The sequence below is a fragment of the Paroedura picta genome, chromosome 13 (assembly GCF_049243985.1).
Source record: "Paroedura picta isolate Pp20150507F chromosome 13, Ppicta_v3.0, whole genome shotgun sequence".
NCBI lineage: Eukaryota > Metazoa > Chordata > Lepidosauria > Squamata > Gekkonidae > Paroedura > Paroedura picta.
This window is the reverse complement of record NC_135381.1, coordinates 22,687,199-22,711,941: the sequence shown is the minus strand read 5'-3', so window position 1 is coordinate 22,711,941 and position 24,743 is coordinate 22,687,199. Positions and strand designations below refer to the sequence as shown.

Below are 24,743 nucleotides of genomic sequence, written 5' to 3'. Positions count from 1 at the left end.
TGCCATGAAAACGCTGGAGGGCGTCACCCCAAGGGTCAGACATGACCCGGTGCTTGCACAGGGGATACCTTTACCTTTACCTAAGGATAGCCGGCTCCAGGGAGAGTGACGCTGAGTTCCCATACAGTAGAAATGTATACATCTAGGCCACTGGAAACCAGGCTTGCAATGTCCTTTTTCTAAGCCCTTAGCAGAGTCTTTTCAGCTTGTTTCCCAGGAATATTTTTGCTCCCTGCAGCCATAAGAGCTAGAAGCATGCTTGAATGCTGAGCATTTTTTGCTCTCCTGCCCCTTTGTGTCCAACATCACTTTTGTTGGCCATTCCTTTCACAGGGAGCCTGTGAAAATTCCACAAGCAGAGGTTTTGTCAAAACAGGGTAGTACACCGTAGAACACTTCATGTCTCTTTCATCTGGAGGTTCTGCACATTCCAGAAAGAACACTCTGAAACTTGGTAGTAATTGCAGGGCGTTTGAAATGCTATTTAAGCAGCAAATAGCACTTTAGGAAGGCATGCCATTGCATGGTCAAAGCAAAGATTGTTTTAGATGAACTGATGCACTTTATGCTCATTCTGTTCTTTTGCCTGTGTGATTGGGCTTGGGCATCTATGGTTGCAATCCCTAAGCCAAATAATCCTGTTGACCTGAGCTGGAATGGCCCGAATGAATCTCACAACCTTCCTTGTAATGCCAAAGATCACACAGATTTGTCAAGATTTGCCATTTGCCAACCCTTGCCTAGCGTTTCGGAAATAAGGGCGATCAAATCCCCCTTGAGCTGCAGCCCATAAACAGCATTCTTTGTGAGGCCTTAGCTCTGTAATGTTGTGTGTGTATTCGCTGTAAAGTATGTCTGCTATCCTAGGCACCTAAGAAAATATGGCCACATTGGACAGCATCCCGGAAGGAACATAGTACATTCCCCATCACTAATCAGCAATGCTTAATGGGCTGATCATGACACATATTGTTGGCTTTGGTAAACTCCCTAGAAATAGCTTTGCCTCTTAGAAGGGATTTAGGTCAGTGCCATGTGTTTTCTGAACATTTGTGCATTCAGGCCTTCGGTAACGAGAGCTAACCGGCTGCCGAACGCTGGTCATGACAAGGCAGGGGGTTTTGTGAGGTAAGTGGCAGGCTGGCCGAGGTGCCAGAACAGCTCCACCAAGTGTGTGTGGGGGGGAGAACTGGGCAGGCACATTCCCCTGGAGAAAGGACGCGGCAGGCTCCCCTCCACCGGGCGCCATCCCCACCTCGAGAGCAGAGGGTTGGGTTGCCGGAGCAATGAGGGTGGGAGGGGTGTGCGTGCCTGTGTGTGTGTGTGTGTATGCTCGCATTACTGCTGCCATCCAGATCTGTGTGTGGTGCCAGCCGAGATCATGGCTGCCCAGATCATGGCCCAGATCATGGCCAGATCATGGCCAGATCATGGCTGGGCTGCCTGAGCGTCCTGAGCTCGTTGGGGTAGAGTGTGCGGGCTCTGAGGAGGTGGCCTTGCTCTGCTTTACCTTGCTTCCCCACCCTTTCCTCCGCCCCTCTGGCGAGAGCGCTGACAAAGAAATCTCTGGTCTGCTGCTGCTCCGGCTCTTGAGCAAAGAGCACACTGGAGGCGAGGCACGGGTGGGCACTGGGCAAAGTGGCTTGGCAAACACTGCACCAAGGCGAGAGGAGTGTTCAAGGAGAAGAGCCTTGCAAAAGGAGAAGCCGGCTGCCATGACTGGGAAGGGGTGCGCCACTCACCCATGGAGACTTTCTCCTATCTCCTAGAGGTACTGTATTAAAGGCTATGGCATTAGGAAGGTTAGAACCACTGAGATACAGCAAAAGTGGATTGCACTTTTAAAGCACTTTAAAGATTTGTCACAAGCTTTTGCACAGTAGCCTTAATTTACAGTGTACATGGAATACAAAGGCATTTGATTTTAGCTGTTGTTTACTGGCTTTTGAAACAGAAACATTTCCTCGTAGCATGTTCCTTAGTCCCTTCCATGTCTCATGTGTTGACTATAGAGAAGCATGAGCACTGAGTCATTTGGTAGCTGAAAGGAAAACTTGGTGGCTTTTATTTAGCTAAATCTCCATCTGACCTCCTCGGTTATTAGGGATGTGTGGATTTCCCACCGTTCCCACCCTTAGATATTCTGCGCTTTCTCTCTGTGCTGCTTCTGCTCTGCCTTAATATTGGTTTGACTTAGAGAATTTCTTTAAAAATAATTCCAGATTAATGTGGCATCTGCTGTAGCTTTCAGTTCTTTCTGTTGATATGCATCCCCACCCATCCCCTTTTCTACCTGTGCAGATATTCACTTTGGTGAATCTTCATGTGGTCTTACATAGAAATGCATCAAGATTCTTTTCGTGCTGTGTTTTATGCCCGGATACTCTGGGGCTTCACTAAAAGAATCATGTGTGATGACATCAATTTTAGCATGCCTGTTCTCAGTGTTTTATGAGAGCACCCTCATTCATCAGTGTCAAAGAGGGGAAACACAAAAACACTTGTGACTTGAAAAAATAGCGAACAGTAATCTGTACAAACTTTCGAAAATTTACCCCAAAAAATCTGCACAAGGGAGGCTTCAGTTCTTTAGAAATCAAATCAGGTAATTTGGAGCTCCACAGTCCATGTGGAAAATGGGATGGATTTCAGAACCATTCCCATATGATCATTGGTTTCTCAGTTGGGCAGAAGGTATGCTTGTGATATGTAAGAATGCTGCATGGTAATTAGAATTAGGATATGGTTCTCCTAATGTTAACATCCCTCTTTGTTGCTTTGTAGACACTGCCCCTTATAAGACGAGAAAATTAAGCTCCCCCTGAACTTTGAAGGGAGAACTAATGTCATGTCATTTTTGAATGCTACAGTGGAGGGTTGAAATGGTTATTTCCGAGAAGGAGGGAGCATTCAGGGGTTGGAGTTCTCCTGTACTTTCACCCATCGACATTTGCCGCACACCACAGATTCACCAACATTGAACGTGACCATCAGCGGAAGCTATTCTTTTGACGTTTTCATTTTCTCACCCACCAGTGGACAATTTGGCACCACTTTGTTTTGATGTGCTGATGGGACTTCTTTCCTCCTCCATGATATCCACAGAATTTCATTTGACAACAAATTTAATTCTTTTCCTTTTTGTTGCTGCTGTTGTTTCGGATGCTTGATGACTTCTGTTCATAGGGGTAAAAAGCTCTACCTTATTTTGCAACCTCACGACAGTGTGGTTGGCTGCATTTGACTAGGTTCACAAATAAGCTACATTTTCTAGGAGGGTTGATTCTTTTTCTGTAATAGGTGCAACTATACTCTAATGACATCTACATATAGACCATTTTGGGGTGCTGGATTGTACATGATGATGCAATAACATTGAGAAGGAGCGAGTTCTCCTTTTGCACTAGGGTCTGATTTAGAGCCCATGACATCTATGGGTTATGTCTCAAGACCTTACTGATTCGACAACTCAGGATTGTCAGAGGTCACTTTGGGTTCACCAGTATTCCTAAGCTATTTAGCAATGACTCCACGTTTACATTGAACGCTTTCTGGTTTTTTAGAAGACGTGTGCCATAAATTGAGTTCATTGTCCACTTTTGCACTAAAAATAGTGAACCTGTAAGACTGCACTTTCAGTGTCCTTATTGAGAATAGCTTGATATTGGGACTTCTTTTAATTAAACTTCTTTTAATGAAGTTTATAACATGTCTTTATGCTTTGCTCATGTATTTTTCCCCTGTATGTGTGTATGTAAAGGCAGTTGGAAGTCAACAAATCTCACATCAATAAAAAGGGTAAATGTGATGAGCCCACTCCCAACAATCCAGGATGGAGAATGAGTAACATGAAAGCAACCAAAAATAGTCTTGGTTGGCTTCTTTATTATACTTGTGGGCCACAAAAGAAAACAGACTTTAAAAAGAAATCTGACTTTTGCTTTGACTACAGATGTGGTACCACAAAGTTTGCTTGTGTCAGGGTGGTTTTCTAGTAGCCGACATTTGTGGATCGTGTAATGCATTTTGCAGTTGAGCACTAGCACAGGTCGATGGGTCCCCAAAATATTAATCCCATGCTCTTCACACGCAATGCGAACATGATCCCATTAATCCATTGCACTTTAAATGAAGGGATACTTCATTCGAAATATCGTCAGGAATTCCAGTTGGATGATTCCAGTTGTCTTCATGTTCAGAACGGTACTGCACTCCTTTTTAAAGCAACTATCTTGTCTGACATGTACAGAAGGGGTAGGGATATCACAATGCAAGGGCCAGTTGGTCCAGGCTGTATCTTTTAAGCTTTCATCAAAATATTTTATCTTAACAACCACATTGTGCACATCCCGACACATTTTGGTCTTTTTATCTTCCTAGTTCTGAAACTGGAAAGCTTTTATTTATGAAATTGCCTAGGTCTGCAAATCTGAATGTACAGTCTTAGACTTTTTAAAATTTGCACAAAGCGTTTGACATGTTAAACTATACAGGTTTACCACTTGCGCTGCAAATGTTATGTGGTACTTTAAGCTACACTGGGAGGGGTGGTGGTGGACGACATGTGTCCCCTTGCCTAGAAATTTAAATTATGTAAACTGTAAATGTAATTGTAAAAATGTGTTAAATCTATATTTAAATATATACGGTGAATTTACCAATATTGCACATTGGTAAATAAATAAATGTATATAAGAAATTTCATTTTGTGTGATGAGTTTGCCGCTGCCCTTAGTCCACAAAAAAGTTGTCCCCAGGTTACAATTCACTTATGAGCATATGTTGTTATTTATTATAAAACATTGATACATTGAAGGCTGAATTCGTTTGCCGTTCTGATTTTTCAAAGTTCTCTACGATGTGTTCGCCTTCACAACAGCCCTCTGCGGTATGCGTCTCCATTTTTTTAAATTGGATTTGGGGATCCAAATGTGGTGTGTGCTGATGTGTTTGAAGTATTGCACCACCCACTAGGAAATATTCCCACTGTAGAAACTCATGTATAAATTTTGGAACAGATGCTATCAGGAAACGTTAAGTGAGAGACTTTATTCATTTGATTTCTGTACTGCCCCCTCCCTGCACGTGGGTTCAGGGTGGTTTGCAATGAAACTTGCAGCACTTTAAAGATTAGCAATTTTTTCTTCTTGCATAAGCTCTTGTGGACTCGAATCCACATGCATGTGGTAAAGTGCATCCACAAATGCTAGAACAAAAATATGTGTTTTAAGATGACACAAGATTCCTGTGTACTTTTGCTGCAACCAGCTTGCACAGATGTCCCTCTGGAATTATTTGAGAATAAATTGGGGGTTGCATAAATTTTTGCTTCTCTGCAAGGTGAAAATGCTTTGGTTCTGGCCTTAGGTAAGCCTGATTGTGTCTCTGATCCATTTGACGTATCTTGCAACTCTGGTGTAGATGCCATATTTGTCTTTCATGGCACACCGCTCCCCCCAGCTGGTTATCCCAGTCAGAAACCAGGTGCCTTCCATTTCTGTTGCATGTGGACCTCCGCTGTCTCCTTGGCATGTATCCTTTGCTTCATGAGGATGCCCTGCACAGAACATGCTGGGCACAATGGTGACCTTGGTGTTCCTCATGCAGGTTGCCCGGTCTATTAACTGGACCTTCAGAACCTGGAGGATGCTTGCCTCCCGCCCTTGGAATGCCAGCCTTCCCCAGCCGCTCACCATGCTCATTCCAAACTTGAGAAGGCTGTTTGTGAATTCCTTGTCCGCTATGCAAACAGGGGTGACGTAACTATTCAGCTCCAGTGGTGAATCCAATTCAAGGAGGGCAATGTCATGATTGTATCTCTGGCTGCTGTTGTAGGCAGGATAAGGGATTATCCTCACCACCCTGCGAGTCTGTTCAGTCTGGTCATCTTCCTCTCTGCGGAGTTCACCTGGTCAATGAACCATCACAATTGCATTAGAGAAAGAAATTGATAGTGTGCTTATCGTTGGAAGTGCGTTTCTCTTTCAGTTAAAAGTCCATTGGGTCCCTCATTGTATTTCCAGTGAGCAAGTGAAACTGGGAAGACTTAGGGACAGTCAAGAACCCCAGAACTTTTGAGCTCCCATCATATTCCCTGTAAGAGTTCACAAGTGGGAATACACATGATATGTCATTCACACCTTTGAAATGTATGGTGCAGTTTTGGAAGAACTGCCTATCCCAGATGTCCATGCCTAATTTCTGCAATCACCTGAAGTTTTGCATCATGTGCCCACATTTATCTGGAACGGGGGTGGGGGCACATGAGACAGATCCTCTTCTATAGTGGCACTATAATTCCCCATATAATAGTTGGTTGGCACCAAGTGTGCTGAGCTTCTACTGCCAGCTAAAGCTGGTCCCAGGATTTCTATTGATTCTTTTTTAATTCAAGGGATTTGCCCTGAGAAGCCCCCTTCCCTAGATGTTTTCAGACCACATGTAGAAATACAGAAATAAGGAGAACTGTTTTGTACATGCTCAAGAGCAACATTTTTCTTTTGCACCAGGGCCACTGCTCATCCCTTGTTCAGGAGCCCCAAAAGCTGTGTTGTAATTCTTGCATCTAACCCCTGTTTCTCCACATTAGACCCCAACATTGGAGTTGTTCCACTGATTTACCTGCAACAATAGTGTGTGGCCCAGACTCAATGCAGTGTGCTGCAGTCACGATCCAGTTCTCATTGATAATGGAGCCTCCACAGAATCCCTTCTGTTCACTGTCAAGCACATAAACCTGTGAGCAGAGAGAACACACCAACTGATGAGCAAGTTGTAAAACTAGGCTGGAGGTTAGTCCAATGTTGGGAAGTGTCCACTTTCAAATGGGTTGTGCAACTCCGCTGGAGACTGGGTCCATGGCACCTTGGTGGTAAGTCATAGAATTATAGAACCATAGAGTTGGAAGGAACTTCATGGGTCATCTAGACCAGGGTTAGTCAACCTGTGGTCCTCCAGATGTTAATGGGCTACAATTCCCATGAGCCCCTGCCAGCAAACGGGTTAAACTGGGTTATCCTGACTAGAGGCTGTCTTCTTAACCACTACACCAAACTGGTTCTCATATGTAGTTACCATATGAATGGTAATTACATATGCTTTAGGATGCTTAGGGCTGATCCTGCGTTGATCAGGGGGTTGGACTAGATGGCCTGTATGGCCCCTTCCAACTCTATGATTCTATGAAGAACTAAGGGCCAGATCAAATAAGGTTTTTGAAGTTCCATGATATCTTTTAAAAAATGTAGCAATCAAAGCAGGGAGAGTCTGCCCTGTAGAGGGCAGCAGAAGCTAAATGGCACACCCCAGAGGAGGAGTTCAGCATTTTTCTTGCAAAAAAAAAAAAAAGTTTAAGGACAAGAGTCTGCCCTCCAGCTGGGAACTGTTGTTTAAATGGAAAAATATGAAATGTGGATGTGGGATGAAACTCAGAGAAATTCTGGCTCAAGTACTTTTATTCTCTTCCACATATGCATCAGTTTTGTATATTTAAGTGGATGTGCTTTTTGTTCATTGGTTTGCATAAGAATCCTCACTGAGCCAAAACTGATTTATTCTACTGGAATTTATAAATGTACTGAAAATTCACAACCAACAAACTTCGTATTTAAGAAACACACCATCATTTTCTTTTCACTTTTGCATGGACTCTCCTGTGGTAGAACTTTCAACAGTCAGGCTGAGGTCATACATTTAATCCGCCACTATGAAATTCTTATTATTTCAAAAGGTTATAAAAATTAGTTATTTGATACCATGACAACCACAATAGGGATACACTATAAAGTGGTGGATTTGGTAAGTCTGGATCTAGCACTCAGCTTTATTATTTTATTTTTGATGTGGAACACATCTTGGTGTAGTGGTTAGGAGTGCGGACTCCCAGGGGATTTCCATACTCTTTAAAAATAGTGAGATACTTGCCTTTTGCACGATACTTGCCACGAAGCAAGAAGAGGCGGGACCCCTAAAGTCAGCTGGGGCCGCCGTGTGACCCACACAAAAGCTGCAAGGTGAAGCCGAGTGGGGCTGCTGTGCCGCCTCGCCACCCTGCTCCCCTGGCTGTTCCTGCCCTCTCCAGAGTGAGGCAGGCTCTGCTGCTGTGGTGCCTGCTTTCCCAGGTGGGTCCCGTCGACAGAGGAGGGCAGGCCTGGTAAGCAAGGAGACTCCTGCTTACCACCGGTGGGCCACGAAACTCCTCCTGTGACAGGTAAGGAGGGGGACAGGGGGGAGGGTGCGTGTGTCTGAGATGGAGGGGGATGGACCAGGAAGGAGAGGCAAGGGGGGGAGTGTGGGAAAGTTGTGTGGGGAGGTATTGAGGGGGGGGGTACCAGGAGGGGAGAGGCAAGGGGGTGGGGAGAAGGTGTATGGGGGGAGGGAGGGATTGAGTGGAGAGGTACCAGGATCAAAAATTTCCCATAGGCTGCCTTAAGTCAGGCTGGGATCTAGGAGCCTTCCTGTAGCCACTGGAGAACCCATTTTACTGCAGCCACCTGATGGAGTTATAGTGACAGCTCAGTTAAAATGTCATAGCAATACCCAGAAGCAGGGAAAAGGTAAATCCCATGTCGCTACCTGCCAGGGTACTTCGCCTTTCTTGCTGTTTTGGCCCCCAACCACTCGAATTTTGGTTCCTGACAGGGGCACGATCTGAGTGCTGTTGTCTTCGATGTCTGTATCGTTGGTGAACCAGTTGTCAAATGTGTTGATGGAGCGGGTGAGTTTGCTGGCCGCCTCTGGAGCTGTAATCCTTCCGCATGGAAAGGGCACTGCAATTGGAACAGAAAAGTGTTGATTCATATGGCAAGGTGGCCACTGCTCATGCAAGCACACCACGTGGCAGGTTTGTGGGGGAAATGAGCATCACACTGGGCTCTGAGCTGTTGCCCAATATCCATCCATACATCCATCTCCATCCATCCAGATTTATTAACTGCCGCTCTCAATAAACGTCTCTCAGTGGATTACAATAACAATAAAACCCCTAATATATAACCTTTAAAAATCCAATAGTCCATATTAAAAAATACTTCGTTGGCGAGCAAATAAAGGAGGGAGAGAAACTCTCCAGGGATTTCAGTCCTAGCTGTGAATCTCCCATTCAGTACAGAATATTTATTATTTTATTTATTATCTAAATTTATATTTCTTTCCAGTTACAAGAAACACGTACAACAAAATCAGAGTACAATAGCACCTTTAAGACCAACAAAGATTTATTCAAGGCGTGAGCTTTTGAGTGCAAGCACTCTTCCTCAGACTAATGAACTACCATCGTAACTGTGGAAATAAAAAGCAAAAGGTAATTCTTTTAAATTAGTAAACTGTGTCACAGCATCCAAATTCAACCATATGATGCCATATGATAATTCGTTGCTAAAACAGCCCATCAGTCCCCTTGAATTCAGTTGGAATGGAACTCCATCAACCTTGCAAAGAAACTTGCACAGGTACAGACTGAATTCCCATGAGCCCCTGCCAGCAGTACCCCTGCTGCACTGATCTTGATAGACCAATGGTCTGCCTCGGTGTAAGCCAGCTTCACACGTTCATCTACTTCTGTCTTTTAGTGAACTAGCAAGCTTGCCTCTATGCAACAGCTTAACACAACCATCTCTAGAATTTGATCAACCTTTCTGTCCCTGAACACTTCGGTGGAGTTGCATGTCAGACTTCAGCGTTATGACAGGTGAAGAGGAAAAGGGAAGATGGATAACTAAGGGGCCAGTCATCTTCCTATCAAGACGGTGAAGAGGGCCAAGATTTTATGCTTTCCTGCTTGTGTGGCTTAAAATTATGGTGCCACAGGGAACCCTTGTAAGTCAGTAAGTGAAGCAATGAAAACTGCTTGGAAATATATTCCGCTTGGCCAGACATTTATTATTATTATTAATGACTGCCGTAGCGCCTTCAGGCATGCAAAGTGCTCTGCAACCCTTGATATTGTTTAGCATCCAAACTAGCTTGCAGGACAGGTGACAGCAGCTTGACAGTCTTAAAGCAACCCAAGAATCCCACACAGGGAAGTCTCCAGCTGGGACATAACAGCGTGGGTGTGGGGGTTGCCCCCTTCCAACTATTCAGGTTCTTTCAATTTCCCGCTAAGTCACAAGATTAAATATGAACATAGTCTTTATGTTCATTCCGACCTGGTTCTCCTATCCTGCTGTAGCAAGCAGGGATCCAGGTGTGCCACACAGCTGATGTGGGAGGAGGCTGATGGATGAGGGAATGGGTGGGAGGAACAGTTACCTTCACACTAAAGTGTGTAGGTTGCAACGTGGTGACTTTAGTTGAAGGCAGTGTAGAGCTGTCATTGCCTACAGAACATGAGTTCTTCCCACCCGCCCCTGGTCTCCTTCCACAGTGACTGTTCAGCCTGCTTTTGCAAGTTTAGTAGTGCTTCAGCTACAGTTAGAAAAAGCCCAAACTACCCACACCAGCACCAGTGAGTGCCCATTTAAATCCAACATATCTATTTGGGAAGCAAATACCAAATGCATTTCCTGGAAGCAAATTACATTCGAGTCATTGCAGAGGCAAATGTATTCAAAGGGAAATTTTGCCCAGCAAAACAATGGTCATTCTGCTGCAAAATTCACAACTGTATCTAATCTTTTACCTGCTGGTTCACAGGACCTCTGGTCTGCCCCAAGCTTGTAACCAGGGGCACAGGAACAGACTACTCGTTTTGATGGGGTGTTCTTGCAGAATTGCTTGCATCCTCCATTCTTAGTTGCACATGTAGCATCTGGTGGGGAGGGGAATCAGATACAATTAAAAATGATAGTTTCAGAGAGCAGCTGGGTTGGCCTGCAGTACTACAGTTAGCTCTGAGTCCAGTAGTTCCCTTATGTATGTCTATTGAATGAAGCCAGGTAAATGGTGATTGCATGGATCATCTAACACCACCAGGGCATGGATGCTGTCAAATTTCTCACCTTTGCTGTTTTGATTTGAGCGTCTCTTCTCCAGCTCCAGCACTCCCATGCATGAAATGGTTGGGATTCTAATTTCATGTCACTCTTTAATTAACTTTTGCAGAACTTTCTTTTTGTGGTGGTGGTTGCATATAAAAGGCATAAAAGAAACAAATAGGCAACCCCAGCAATGAAAATGGGTGAGGTGGGGCTAAAAGGGACACGTGATACCATATTGAAATAAAAGAAACAGCATATTTGTATGCCTCTCCATGAAAGACAGAACTTTCAAATCCCCAGAAATGTGACACATTTAAATAGTTCGTACATTCTGTGGCCTCTCAAGCTTCTAGCAATTTCTATTCCGTTCTTAACCAACATCCACACTAATGCTGAATGTTCAACATCCCGCTGTCCTTTAAAATGGCTCTTTACTTCGCTCCCTTATGATTCTGAGCACCCATCTCCCATTACACAAGGGCAGTATTCTAATTCAAAAAAATGGCAGATCTCCTAGAACTACTGCTATTGATCCAGTATGCCACAACCATAACAATTGCCAATAATTTTGTAGCCTATTTGAGTATATCCTTATCCATTGTTCCTCTTAATATTTGTGAAACAGCCTGGGGGGTGGAACGTGTCCAAGTTGGAAAAAGGCCAATCGGGGTGCAGCCAGACTGTGACTGGCCCTGCACCTACAGTTCCTGCCTTCCCCCCCTGGATGCTAGCCACTTTGCTCTCAGATGCTGCAGGAGCCAGCGTGTGTGAGAGAGAGACACAGAGAGCCCTGCCAAACCGCTAACAATCCCTGATTACCTGCTATGGCTCCTGCTGTGACGGGGGGGGGGGAGAGATCTGTGCCTGCCGGTGTCCCCTGGGTCCTAGTGCCCATTGAATTCTTGGTTGCAATGGGCTTTCTTGCTAGTGTATAAATAAACTGAAATTTAATAGTTTTAAATCCCAGGGTGCTTTCCTACCACATCTCATGCAGAAAGGGACAGTTTTCTTCTGTTCTTCTCCATTGTTGCAGTTCTTTCTGCCTAGAAGAGGATAACTAGATTCCAGGGAGGGAGGTGCTGTGGTGGTGAGGAGGGATATGAAGTTAAAAGTTCCACATGCTACTGGTTAGGGGACCAGTTTATTTATTTATTTTTATTTATTTTATTTATTTTTGTTGTTTTGCATTTATTTATTTTTGATGTATCTCTGGGAGAAATTCTGATTATAAATGAGACAGATATAATATGCAACTTGTCTATTGAAGGAAGGCAGCATATTATAGCCCATTCTTGTCAGATCTTGAAAACTAAGTAAGGTTAGTACTTGCAAGAGAGACCACCAAGGAAGACTCTGGAGGAAGGCAATGGCAAACCACCCCTGCTTCCCACTTGCTTTGAAAGCCCCATGCTGGGCTGACCACAAGTCAGTTGTGACTTGACAACACTTTACCCACAAATATACACACTGTTAATCTAACACAAATAAAAGTTTGTATAAGACCCCCCAAATAATTTACTAGGTAGGCTGGTAGGCATTTAAAATAACTAGATCATCTGAACAAGTGTTGAATTTCACCTTTTACATACCCAATTCACAATTCTTTCCTTCATAACCGGCTGGGCACCAACAGATGTAGTAACCAACTTGATCCTCACATTTCCCTCCATTTGTGCAAGGGTTTGACTCACATTGGTCTCCATCTTGGAAATGAACGGTTGAATGGTAAGTCAGAAAGCCCAAGAGCAGTATCATTATTTATATCCATTACACTGCCAGTAAAGAGGACAGATCCCTGCCCTGAAGAGCTTGCCATATCAAATTGAACAGTAGAAAGAAATTATGCAATTGTAGATCCATAAACCTAGGTGGAGACTGAGAAGCTATAATATGTTGTCTCTAGCTATTTCTACACATAGATTTGTCCCTACATGGACAACAGAAAGCCCTCAAGGTAAATGATGCTTTAGGTTGAGCCGGCATTGAGCAGGGAGTTGGATTATATGGCCTGTATGACCTTTTCCAAATTTGTGATAATTCAGTTGTTTTTTTCTGATCTGTTGACATCATAGACAATTATATTCATTTGGAATGAGCATCTTGGCAGGAATTAAGACATTTCCAAAATGTCAGTATAGTTGTACATTAGATCAGTGGTCCCCAACCCCCGGTCCGGAGACTGGTATCTTTCCGTAGATCAGTCGGTACCAGGCTGCAGCTCCTCCTCCTCCTCCTCCCTGGCTGCTGCCTCAGGGGCTGCCCTGCCACTCTGCCACCAGCTTACCTTTGGTGCTCTCCAACAGCTGCCATGGCTGGGGCTCCCCCTCAGCGTGGCACTGTGCAGCTGCTGCTGGCAGTGCCCCCCAGTGGGCAGCGGGAAAGCAAGTGGAGCAGGGGCTCAGGTGGCAGTGATGACCTTCAGCAAAAGACTACCCCCCCTCCCTGGGCCTCAGTAAAATTGTCAAGCGTTGACTGGTCCCCAGTGACAAAAAAGGTTGGGTACCACTGCATTAGATGATAATATGTGACAGTTTTCTGAAACGGTATTCATTCAGATAAAGGCTGCTCCCTGCAGGCAAAGTCATGTACCAACCATTACCCCTTGTTTTCTAAGGCACTGGTTTTCGAAGGCCCTGTGCTTAGCAACAGTCCCAAAAGTTTGACCACCCACCAAGGCCAGCTTCTTCTTTCCATAAGTACAACTATATTTGGGATGGATCAAAGTGGCACAATAACTGAAGGAACCAAGATAGTGACATGTTTCATCTGTGCCATGTTTGTCTTCTTACCTTGGGGAGATGGCTTTTACACATTTAGCAAGTGTAAATTAGTGGCTCTGCTGAAGGAGAAGGTACGGGGATTAGAGGAACATTTAAATACGCTGCAACATATAAAGGAAGGTGAAGAGTTCTTGGACAGAACTCAAAACACACTTGAGAGAGCAAGTGCAGCAGGAAGAGAAATTTTCAAAACAAACACAGGAGCACTGAACACAGGATGATATTAAATGGAAGGCTGTTATGCAACAAGTAGAAGAATAAGGAGACAGTCTGCCCCATTGATGCTCAGGAATTGTTTTGAGGATCTGCTTGAAAATGTTGATACAGGACCATGAAGAGCAAGCCCTCACAAAGACCAGGAAACAAGTCACAGGCCCCCACAGGTAAGAGTTGTAGGACTTCTCCCCTGCAGACCCCAACAAGTCCAAGAAACAAGTCACAGGCCCCCACAGGTGAGAGTTCTAGGCCTACCAAGGGTAAAAAGAAACGGGTACTGGTAATTGGGGATTTCCTGCTGAGAGGCGAAAAGGCCGAAGTGTGTAGACCAGACTAGTTGTCTCGAGAGGTCAGCTACCTATCTGGTGCACACATCAAGGATGTCACAGAATGGCTGGACAGGCTCATCAAGCCCACAGATCATTACCCCTTCCTTCTCATCCATGTAGGAACAAATAATGCTGCCCAGCACAGCATGGAATGTACTAAGAAAGACTTTGTGGATCTGGGGGGAAAGGTAAAGGACCTGGGAGCGCAAGTTGTTTTTTCATCAGTCCTTCCAGTAAGTGGCCGTGGCTTAGGAAGGGAGAGAAAAATAATGCAAGTAAATCACTGGCTACGTCACTGGTGTTGTTGGAAAAGGTTTGGATTTCTAGATCATGGTCTATGGTGTCTATATGAGGGGCTTTACACTAAAGGGGGAGCAAGTGTACTTGTTAATGGGTCAGCATCCTCTTGGAAAAGAGTGACAAATGGAGTTCCCCAAAGATCCCCATAGAAACCAATATAGGATGGGGGAGACTTGTCTTCTCAGTAGCATGTGCAAAAAGGATCTACGAGTCTTAGTAGACCATACAATGAACATGAGTCAGCAGTGTGACTCGGTGGCTAAAAAGTCAAATGAGATTTTCGGCTGTATCCAATGGAGTGTCCAGATCATGGAAGGTGGAACCAAGTGAGGTTCTGGTTCAGCGTCACTTGGAGTACTGTGTTCAGTTTTGGGCTCCACAGTTGAAGAGGGATGTTGACAAACTAGAGTGTGTCCAGAGGAGGGCAAAAAAGATGCTGAGGGGTTTGGAGACCAGGAAAGGTTGGGGGAGCTTGGTCTGTTTAACCTGGAGTGGAGACGACTGAGAGGGGATGTGATAGCCATCTTTAAGTATTTTAAAGGGTGCCATATAGAGGATGGAGCAGAGTTCTTCTCTCTTGCCCCGGAGGGATGGATCAGAACCTGAAGGATGAAATTAAAACATCCGGAAGAATCTCCTGACAGTCAGAGCTGTTTCTCAGTGGAACAGGCTTCCTCGGGAGGTAGTGGGTTCTCCATCTTTGAAGATTTTTAAACAGAGGCTGGATAGCCATCTGACAGAAATTCTGATTCTGTGATGTTTTACTGAAAGTTGTTTTGATGTTACAGCTTGTCTAACGTTCCATGTAAGTTATATAATGTTCAATGTAAACTGCCCAAAGCTGCAAAGGATGGGCAGTATAGAAATCCAAATAAATAAATAAACAAAAAACAAACAAACAAATAAATAAGATCCAGGGGGTGGCAGGTTACAGTGGATGATAGGGTTGTGAGTGCCCTGCATAGTGCAGGGGGTTGGACGAGATGACCCATGAGATCCCTTCCAATTCTATGATTCTATACTGAGTGCACATGACCCATTAGGAATACACAGCAATATAATGTATTTGAAGCAAGGTGATAAAAATTTCACTTACCAATATATGCATTCCAAAATTCCATCTGCAAGGAACATATTAGAACTGGATTAAGAAGAAAGCACTAGTAGAAAAGCCATTTGTTAAATATAAACCATATTTTTTCTGTGATTCTTGATGCATTGGACATATGTATCTTTATTGCATAGCTTGGTTTCAGCTATGTGTTTCTATGGAAATAGGTCAGTTCTGAAGTAGCACTCTGCACGTCCAGCAGTTCCACAGAAGTGCAAACTCCAGCAGATGAGTGCTGCTACGGGAAGGGGGGAGAGAGCTTCATTGAACATTACTTCATTCTGACCAAAAATGGTATAGGCAGCAATATACAAAATTGTACTGCAGGATAACATAAACTATGAGATTTATGCAGTTTAATTACCCATCTAGAAATTAACCAGGAATATGTTGTGGAGCGAATATTATAGTAATCATGCCGCAGGAATGCAGCTATCCTGATCCATGGTTTTCCTCTTAATATATCGGAAACTAGCAAGGGGGTGGAGTGTGTCCAGCCCCGGCAAGTGTAGGAGTCCAAATCCTGCCCAATCAGGGTGCTTCGCTGGCCGAACCCTGATTGGGCCACCCCCTACATCTGCTGCCTTTGTGGCTGGCCAATCGCAGCTCTGCCCGCAGTTGCACCTGGCTGCCAGGGCCATCGTGTCTGCCATGCTCCACCACTCCACCTGGGTGGCTGCCTCCCTCCTCTCAGCATGTGCTGCCCCAGAAAGTGCGACAGAACAGCATGGCCAAGATTGCCCACCAAGGGCCACGCTTTCGGCCCGCAATGGCTTTCGGCCCTGCGGTGGTCGGCGGCCCAGCATAACCCACAGTGCCAGCAGCATTCCCATGGCGGTCAGTGGGACCGAGCTCACCAAGTCCTGCAGCAGGGCATGCGTTGGCTCCTCCATGTGGCCCAGGGAGCCCATCTGGCTTTGGGTAAGGCGGTAGGTGGCATGCAGCCCGTGTATCCCGCAGCGCCTGCTACACCCTCTGCTCCCTGCCCTCAGGTTAGTCGACTGCCAGCGGTAAGAGCAGGGTGGCAGCCATGCTGCCCTTGTGCCATCAAGGGCCTTCCCTACATGCCTCCAGTCGCGTTTCCCACACGCGCCAAGCAGAAGAGCAACCTTTTTGACCACTGTGGGAAACTGGGTTCCTGGGTAAGTTGGACCATTGGTATCATCCAGTAGGGTTCTCCCTACAAGCTCACCGTTTTCTCATGGTTCTCAAAGACTTCTCTTGCTTCCTCGTAGCTGCATTTTTCTTCCAAGCACTCTCGTTCAAGGTTTCCAGCTATCACCTCTTCCAAGCGTCCAGAATTGAACCGTTTATATCGGTGCAAAACATAACTTGCCTCTTCCTGATCAATGAAAACTACAGTAGACACATATTTTAAAAGTACAGATTATAGAGAGGGCTGCACACAAATACACCTCAAGTGTCCCAGTGGAAGTGTTTTCTGTCTGCTTAAACCACTTCTGTAAGTTGCACATATTCAGGTGCGCTGCTTGGAGTTCACATTATGGATCAGAGGACAGAGTACAAAATGGGACAGCCCCTGATAATATCTCACTAACTCTGGATCCATCCTTTGCATCCATCCCTGTACAAGCCTGTCTGCAACCTGCATCCATCTGCCCATCTGCCCATTCCCAGGGAGGGGCAGCAGGCCCTGCAGCCCTGAATCAAGCTAAATAAGCCCACGCTTAGGTCATGAGGGGAAACAGGGGCAGCACAGAGGCCTTTCTGATTATCTTGCTTACTGCTACTTCATAATTTTTGAAATAAAGTTTATGTTTAACATAGTTGCGGGGTCTGGCCTGGAGGCTAGCCTGGAAGAAAACTGAAAAAACCTTCAGTACTTTATTGAGTCTTAACGTTTTGTCTGTTGAGCAATGGAAGGGCTAAGGGGCACTGAGGGGCATCCAGGGCCTTAATCTGCCCCTGGCACCAGATTCTCTTCTACTGTGCTTAGACCAAGGACCTAACTGCACAATCCATGTTGACAAAGTGTGGGAATTCTGTGCTTCCTCTGGCATGTCAGAAGAGGCAGCTTAAAATTTGCGATTTTCCAAACCGAAAATGGCCCTGTAGAATTACTATTTGTTGTGCCGGGGAAACTTAGCATCTAACCTCTAATAAAATAGTAGCACCTTTAAGACCAACAAAGATTTATTCAAGGCATGAGTTTTCGAGTGCAAGCACTCTTCCTCAAACTAAGAACTGACCATCATAACAGTAGGAATATATAAGCAAAAGCTAATCCTGTTAAACTGTGTCACGCCTTGAATAAATCTTTGTTGGTCTTAAAGGTGCTACTGGACTCTGATTTTATTGTGCTACTTCAGAACAACATGGCTACTCATTTGACCTTTAATGTTAAGGTCCCCCACTGGGACAAATAACTGCTCCTTGCAGTCGTTTTAGGTCAGGAAAATAGCATGGGGAGGGGGCAATGAAGCCCTTTCACCCTGATCTAAATCAGGCCAACAGGATCTTGGGAAGAACACCCAGTCGACATTGGTGAAGCCAACTCTTGAAAGTATCTGAATGTTAAACCATGTAGGAGATATACATTACATTCTTAGCTCTTAATAATTTTATTGATTTATCAAAGCAGCTGTTCAAATATGGCAAGGCTTGTAGTTCAAGGCAAGCAAGAGATGCTAATTTTTTTAATGACACAATATTTTTGTAAAACAGACAAAGGAGTGGAACTATGAAAACTTCACTTCTAATACAATTAAACTCCCTTCAGTGTTGCAGTTTGTATATTAAATCCCCCCCCTGCACTGTCAAAGGAACTGTAATTATTTATCTTCTTTATTGCTAATTTATACATTAGGTATAACTCCTAGGGAAACAGCTAGGCTGCATTTGCTACCCCAAAACAACCCAGGAGTGCTATGAAACATTCCAGATGAATGACTATATTGCTTTTGTGAGCCAGTGCTGGGTTCTGGTCCACATTCTCCAAAGCATTCAGTTCATTAGTTTAAAAGGTGTCACGAAAACCTTCCTATTTTCATGTCAACTATTACTCTTATCTTTTTAAAGGGGAGAACGCTATTGAATGGTAGAACATACAAATTAGACTGAAAAAAAATCAGTTCTTTTAATTAATGAAAGCTAGACCATAAATGTTATTTCTCTTTTCTTTAGATGGTCTGGGAGAGAAGGGGAGGGGCTAATAGGGAAACATTGTACGTTGCTTATAAATTATTTTATTCCATATTACAGGGAAGGAATGGGGCTCTCATCTCAGACCAAAAGAAACACAGGTGATGGGTTAGCTTTAAAATCAACCAACCTGCACATTCGGCCTTAAGGAGGTATCCCAGAAGGAAAACAGCAAACGTGAAGGAGCCTTTTGCCATATTCGTAACACAGCGTCACGGCTTCGCCAGCAAATTGTTAACTGGGAGCCTCCAGATCAATAGTTCCAAAGGGCAAGCACATATTTGCTTGTTTTAAACTCTGGACAACCTTCTGATTAAAAGTCCCTAAATGGGGATCTCTGGAAAATTCTAAAATAGCTACTCTGCTGATTTAAAAAAAACAAAAACAACCCACTTGGCCATGATTGGTTCCAGAATCTTAGGCAAAAATTCTAGGGATCAGGCCAAGGATTGCTAGACTTACAATCTTCCTTATTCACTTTAGCCAGCGGGAGGTTCCAAAGAGGAGGTTGGGTTTGGCCAGAGAATCCTGACTTCATCCCTGGCACAAATATTTTGGCCGGCTGGAGTCAGGAAGTAGATTGGAGATACAAGTGAAGGACAAAAACTCCACCCATTATTGAATTTGCTGTCCCCCACCCCCTGCTAAGGGAAGGTGCTATCTGGATGGTCCACCTCCTTCCCAAAGTGTCTTGAACAAGGAGCATAGACACAACGTGAACAGTTTGGCTAGCCTGCCAAGAACCTGATGGGCCGTTATCCCAGGTTGCCCATTGGTCCATGAGTCCTAAAAAGAAGAGTCAGTAATTGGTTCCAATATAATCCTTCATTTGCATAGTGTTCAAGGTTAGCACTATTCCGTTTGTTTAAAAAGGGGTTGTATCGCTCTAGTCTTGGCCCATCTACACTGGCTTCCTTTCTGTTTCTTGACATCCATATCTGCTAGGCCTCACTCTTGGCAAGCCATCACTCCAAAGTATTACAGGGCAGATGTTGTTGTGTTCCATAGTTCCATAGTCAGCTTGCCTCTGCCCCTGTGGCCAGGGCAACATTGACACTCATTGGCTCTTACTGCCTTTAACATGCTCTTCGTGTAGTAAACTTCAAGGGGATAGTGTTCCTGATGCTAGGCAGTGACCCAAAAACAACCTACTTGGTCACCGAATTTCTGTCTAGCATATTTTACTTTAGTAAATAATGTATTATTCTTTTACTCATTGCTCAAGATCATCTGATCATAGGAGCTCTGAAATGTATGGAAAGCCATCAAAGACCATTCTTGACCACAGGATCCTCTGGCAGATGTGTGTAACCTTACTAGCAGTTATAGGAATCTACATAGAAAGTGAGCTCCCTGGGGGCCTGTCCATTCCCACCAGCCCAGGCTATCCCATCACCAACACAGCTTTCATGTGCTTATGCTTGTGAAATATTTACAGGAAATAAATGTCAGAAAGCAAAGAGGGGGAAAAAAAATAACTGTCTATAAACCCCACCCCGCCCTGCTTTGAAATCTTGATGTTCAAAGCCTGCTTCCTTTTTTTGAATGCTGCAGAGACAGCTGAAAAGATTCCCAATGAGTGGAGTAAATATGATTATTAATTCATCACATTGACACATTCTGCTGGGGTGCTAATAATGCTTTATTACCATGTTTTTTAAAGAAAAATGTATTCAGAGACTTTGTTTTAATCCGCCGGTAATTTCCTTTTCTGCAAACTAGATGCGCAGATCTGCTTCAGACTGGCAGAAACCAAATTTAGAATCTTCTGTGACATCACCAACTTGGATCCAGGTCTGAGTGTACCAACTAGAGGCAAAGCATGCAGGGAAATAATGAGCACTAGGATGCACACCTGCACTTGGCCTTCCTGGGGGATGGATACATGGCAAAAGCTCCTGCCCACCCCTGAACTGTTGAGGCCCTGCCTTCAAGCCCCGGGGAATATTCCTGACCCAGGGGCTGCCAACTTCCAGGTGTGGCCTGGAAATCTCCTGAAATTAGAGGTCATCTGCAGATTATAGAGATCAGTTCCCCAGGCTGTTTTGGAGGGGGGCTCTGCAATGACATCTCCAGGCTCCTGGAGATGAAAAGGCTTGCTTGGGAGGGGGGAACTCTGTGGCACTGTGCCCCAGAGAGGTTTCAGGGTGCCAATTTCCAGTTTTGGACCATCTGGGGATTAGCTGGAATTGCAGATCATTTCCAGACAACAGAGATCAGATCCCCTGGAGGCAAGAGCAGCTTGGGGTGGGGGTCGGTAGCACTCCCCTCTACAAAGAGAGAGAAAGAGAGAGAGAGAAACAGAACACAAAAAGCATTCCTTCCTTCTAAAATAGAAAACCTTATTAACCACACAGTCACCTCTCCATGTTGGAAATACCTGAGTGTCTCCCTCTTTGGATTGCTTTGAGAAGCCATTGGCCAGAAAGTCCAAATTTAAAGAAAAGGAATCCCATAACAATCAATGAGCAAGTAAGAAAAGACCTACACTATCCTCCTGCAACATATTCTTCTGCCTGTGCTCTAGCTACATCTCTTTAAGGCAATGGCCATTTGTCCAGTAGTGGCTAAGAGCAGTGGCTTCTAATGTGGTGAGCTGGATTTGATTCCCTGCTCCTCCACATGCTAGATGAACTTGGGCGAGTCATAGTCCTATTAGAAACTGTTCTCACAGAGCAGTTTCTCTCAGAGCTCTCTCTGCCTCAACTACCTCACATAGTGTCTGTTGTGGGACGAGGAAGGGAAGGCTATTATGAGCCTCTCTGAGACTCCCTTGGGCAGTGAAAGCAGGGTATCAGTCACTATTTCAAATTGAGCATCATGCGTTTCTGGCATCTAGCCCCTGTTAACAGTTGGGCTGCCACATTCTGGACCAATTGTAGTTTCCAGGATGTCTCCAAGGACTGTCCAATACAGAGTATGGGCACCTCTCCTTGGTCGGGTGGCCTGGGGTGGTACCAAGAGAAATCTATGCTTCCTCTTGGCACCCTAGGTGAACACCTGCATTCCTGGTGGGGGAACTGAGTTGACCCCAGGGTGTTGCTGGATACTTCCCTTGGGTGGGATCCCAGCGGCAAAGGGACCCATGTTCCCAGCAGGAGGATGGGCTGGGCCCTAAGCACTGCTAGACACTTCCCTTGGGAGGGATACCAGTGGCAATGTGTTCCCAGTGAGGGAAGTGGGTGGGCCCAAGGGCACCGCTGGATCCTTCCCCTGGATGGGATCCCAGCAGCAAGGTGTTCCCGGCGAGGGAACTGGGTGGGCTCCAGGGTGCCACTGGACACTTCCCTTGGTGGGATCCCATCATCAAGCAGACCTCTGTTCCCGACAGGGGAACTAGTTGGGCCCCAGGGCACTGCTGAGGTCTGGGTTCTTGTGCTTGGCTGACTGCAAACCAGCTTCCTCTCTGATACTGCACCAAAACTCCTGTGAAGTTAATAACAAAGCTGTGACCTTGTTTAAGCTGATGGAAATGTGCTTGTGTCTTCCTTGAACCCAAGGTGCCCTCCTGCAAGTCAACAAAAATGGCAATAAAGTGGCAATAAAGTAGGGCACCAGGTTGGTTGTATGCAAGATGAGAATTTAGGAGGCGAAGCATTTCCAGGCAAAACAGGAGGTGAAAAGAACCTCTTGTTCCTTTGCCTGGAAATGCTTCACCCCCTTAATTTTTGCATCTTGGACTGGCTGTGAAAAGTGCAAGAGCAGGAGGCAATTAAAAGGTGACCGCTTTGAACAACAGATAAATCCATAATCCAATTAAGTGTATCCTATGCTTTGTGCTTGTGGCTGCAAAAGGCCTGTCAGTGAGTTCTGGGAGTTTAAATTGATGCATGTCTGTTTCTAAATTAAAGCACTTTAAACAGATATCTTTTGCCTTCTCAATTTGGGTGACAGCCAGTTTAGTGAGCCTTCTGTCAGAAATTGCTATTTATAACTTGCATCATTCTTCCATTCTGAAAGAGTGTTAAGATCAGATCAAGATCTGTTTAGGATCCTGGACCTAAAATTAAGTGAAATTGGCTTCAACCAGGGTCAGGGCCTTTTCACTTTTGGCTCCAGCCTGCTGGAACATTCTACTCAAAGTCATCAGGCCCCTTGGGACTTAAATCAGTCCTGCAGGGCTTGTAAGACAAAACTGTTCCATCAGGCATATATTCGGGTCCTGGAAAGACTGAACACTCTAATTGGTAACAGCAAGTCTTCCAAAACGTTCATAAACAACCACCAAAATGAAGGTGGGTGGGAAGCTCTCTGCTTGGCTGCCACAGGAGAAGAGGCCAGCCTTGGCTCACGTGGCACCTTATAAAGACCCGCCTGCCTGCGCTTCTCCTCCTTGCTGGAGGGCATACATGCCCTGTGTCCCCTGCCCCCATGCTTCGCAAAGAGCGCCTTCCTCCTCCGCCCACCCACCACCTCAATGGTGGCCGCTTGGTAAGTCATGACCTCACTTTATTAGAAGCTGGTACAGAAATAGGGGCTGAAGGTGCAAGGTATCATCTACAAACAAACAATATGGTACAATTCAAAGATCAGGTTGCTTTGATGATTCCAAGTATTATAATTTCAGGACCCAGTTCATAGTGTTGCCGGCATCCAGGTGGGACTGGGAAATGTCCTAGAAGAAGAAGAAGAAGAAGAGTTGGTTCTTATATGCCGCTTTTCCCTACCCGAAGGAGGCTCAAAGCGGCTTACAGTCGCCTTCCCATTCCTCTCCCCACAACAGACACCCTGTGGGGTGGGTGAGGCTGAGAGAGCCCTGATATCACTGCCCGGTCAGAACAGTTTTATCAGTGCCGTGGTGAGCCCAAGGTCACCCAGCTGGTTGCATGTGGGGGAGCGCAGAATCGAACCCGGCTCGCCAGATTAGAAGTCCGCACTCCTAACCACTACACCAAACTGGCTCTCCTAGAATTATAACTCTTCTTCAGACCACAGAGATCAGTTCCTGGAGAACATGTCTGCTTTGGAAGGTGCTCTCTATGTCACTATGCCTTCCCCTCCCTAAACCCCACTTCAAATCTTCAGGAATTTCCCATTTCAGAATTGGCAACCTTCACCCAGGGCATACACAGGAGTCCTCACAAATGGTCTCCAAACCCCCCTTCCTCCAGGAACTGATCCTCAGTTGTATAGACTGTTTCTGAATATCAAGATTTCATGTATGTGGTAATCATCATGAATTGTAGACATCGATGGATCTCTTCTCTATGAATTTACTTGTATCATCATCATCATCATCATCATCATCATCATCATCATCATCATCATCATCATCATCATCATTATTATTAAATTTATTTCCAGCCTCTCCCCGCAGGCCCGAGGTGGGTAACAGTAATCTCAACCCCATTGAAACCCATTAAAACCCCCATTAAAACTTTAATACCAACATGGCGGCCAAATATACCCCATCCCTCTCCATACTAATTTTTAGAAATGCTGGTACCATTCTATGTTAAGCTGAGGGAGTAGGCCTAATGTACTGTGGATTTGTAATGTTTTGGTGCTTTTATGATGTTTATAATACTTTTCATTATTATATCACTTTATTTGTGTGCTGTTTTGACAGTGTATTTATATACCGGCAAAAAGAAAGTGTAGAATAAACAGATAGAAATCAAGCTAAGAAAGGGGTGTGTGTGTGTGTTAGAATTTCTAGATTCCCGCCCTGCCTTCCTAGTCTTTCTCTACGATTAAACTCATGATTTAGGGTGCTGTTCTGCTATCTCTTTAATCTGGATAGTACACTGTTTGCCTACACAGGATGAAAGAAGATATAAAATCTGCATTTATCATGTTAAGCCGGCTGCAAGACACAAAAAATGAGCTCTGCAAAGGAAGCAATTAGGACAAATCAGTAATGCTCTAATAAAAATCTAGTTTCTGGAAGTATTGTGCTTCAAGTTAGATAACTGGAACATCTTGT

At 44.8% G+C, this 24,743-nt stretch overlaps 2 protein-coding genes across 5 annotated transcripts in view; one reads left to right on the top strand and one right to left on the bottom strand.

Moving 5' to 3' along the window:
- Window positions 1-5,025, top strand: part of MCF2 (MCF.2 cell line derived transforming sequence) — a 60,982-nt gene extending 55,957 nt beyond the window's left edge. For 2 of the 4 annotated variants that reach the window (XM_077309391.1, XM_077309390.1), the window contains one exon: window positions 2,785-5,025. In XM_077309391.1, the coding sequence (XP_077165506.1) occupies window positions 2,785-2,825 (41 nt within the window). In that variant the 3' untranslated portion in view covers window positions 2,826-5,025. The remainder of the gene's footprint in view (window positions 1-2,784) is intronic. The other 2 variants (XM_077309392.1, XM_077309393.1) reach the window with 1 other exon arrangement.
- A 4-nt stretch (window positions 5,026-5,029) lies between these two features.
- On the bottom strand, window positions 5,030-19,107 carry F9 (coagulation factor IX). The gene is made up of 8 exons (XM_077309394.1): window positions 18,948-19,107; window positions 16,848-17,011; window positions 15,641-15,665; window positions 12,509-12,622; window positions 10,622-10,750; window positions 8,575-8,768; window positions 6,622-6,736; window positions 5,030-5,908 (listed from the first exon to the last, which is right to left on the bottom strand). The coding sequence occupies exons 1-8, from the start codon at window positions 19,012-19,014 to the stop codon at window positions 5,364-5,366; spliced, it is 1,353 nt and encodes a 450-aa protein (XP_077165509.1). The 5' UTR covers window positions 19,015-19,107; the 3' UTR covers window positions 5,030-5,363.
- Between the last annotated feature and the right edge of the window lie 5,636 nt (window positions 19,108-24,743).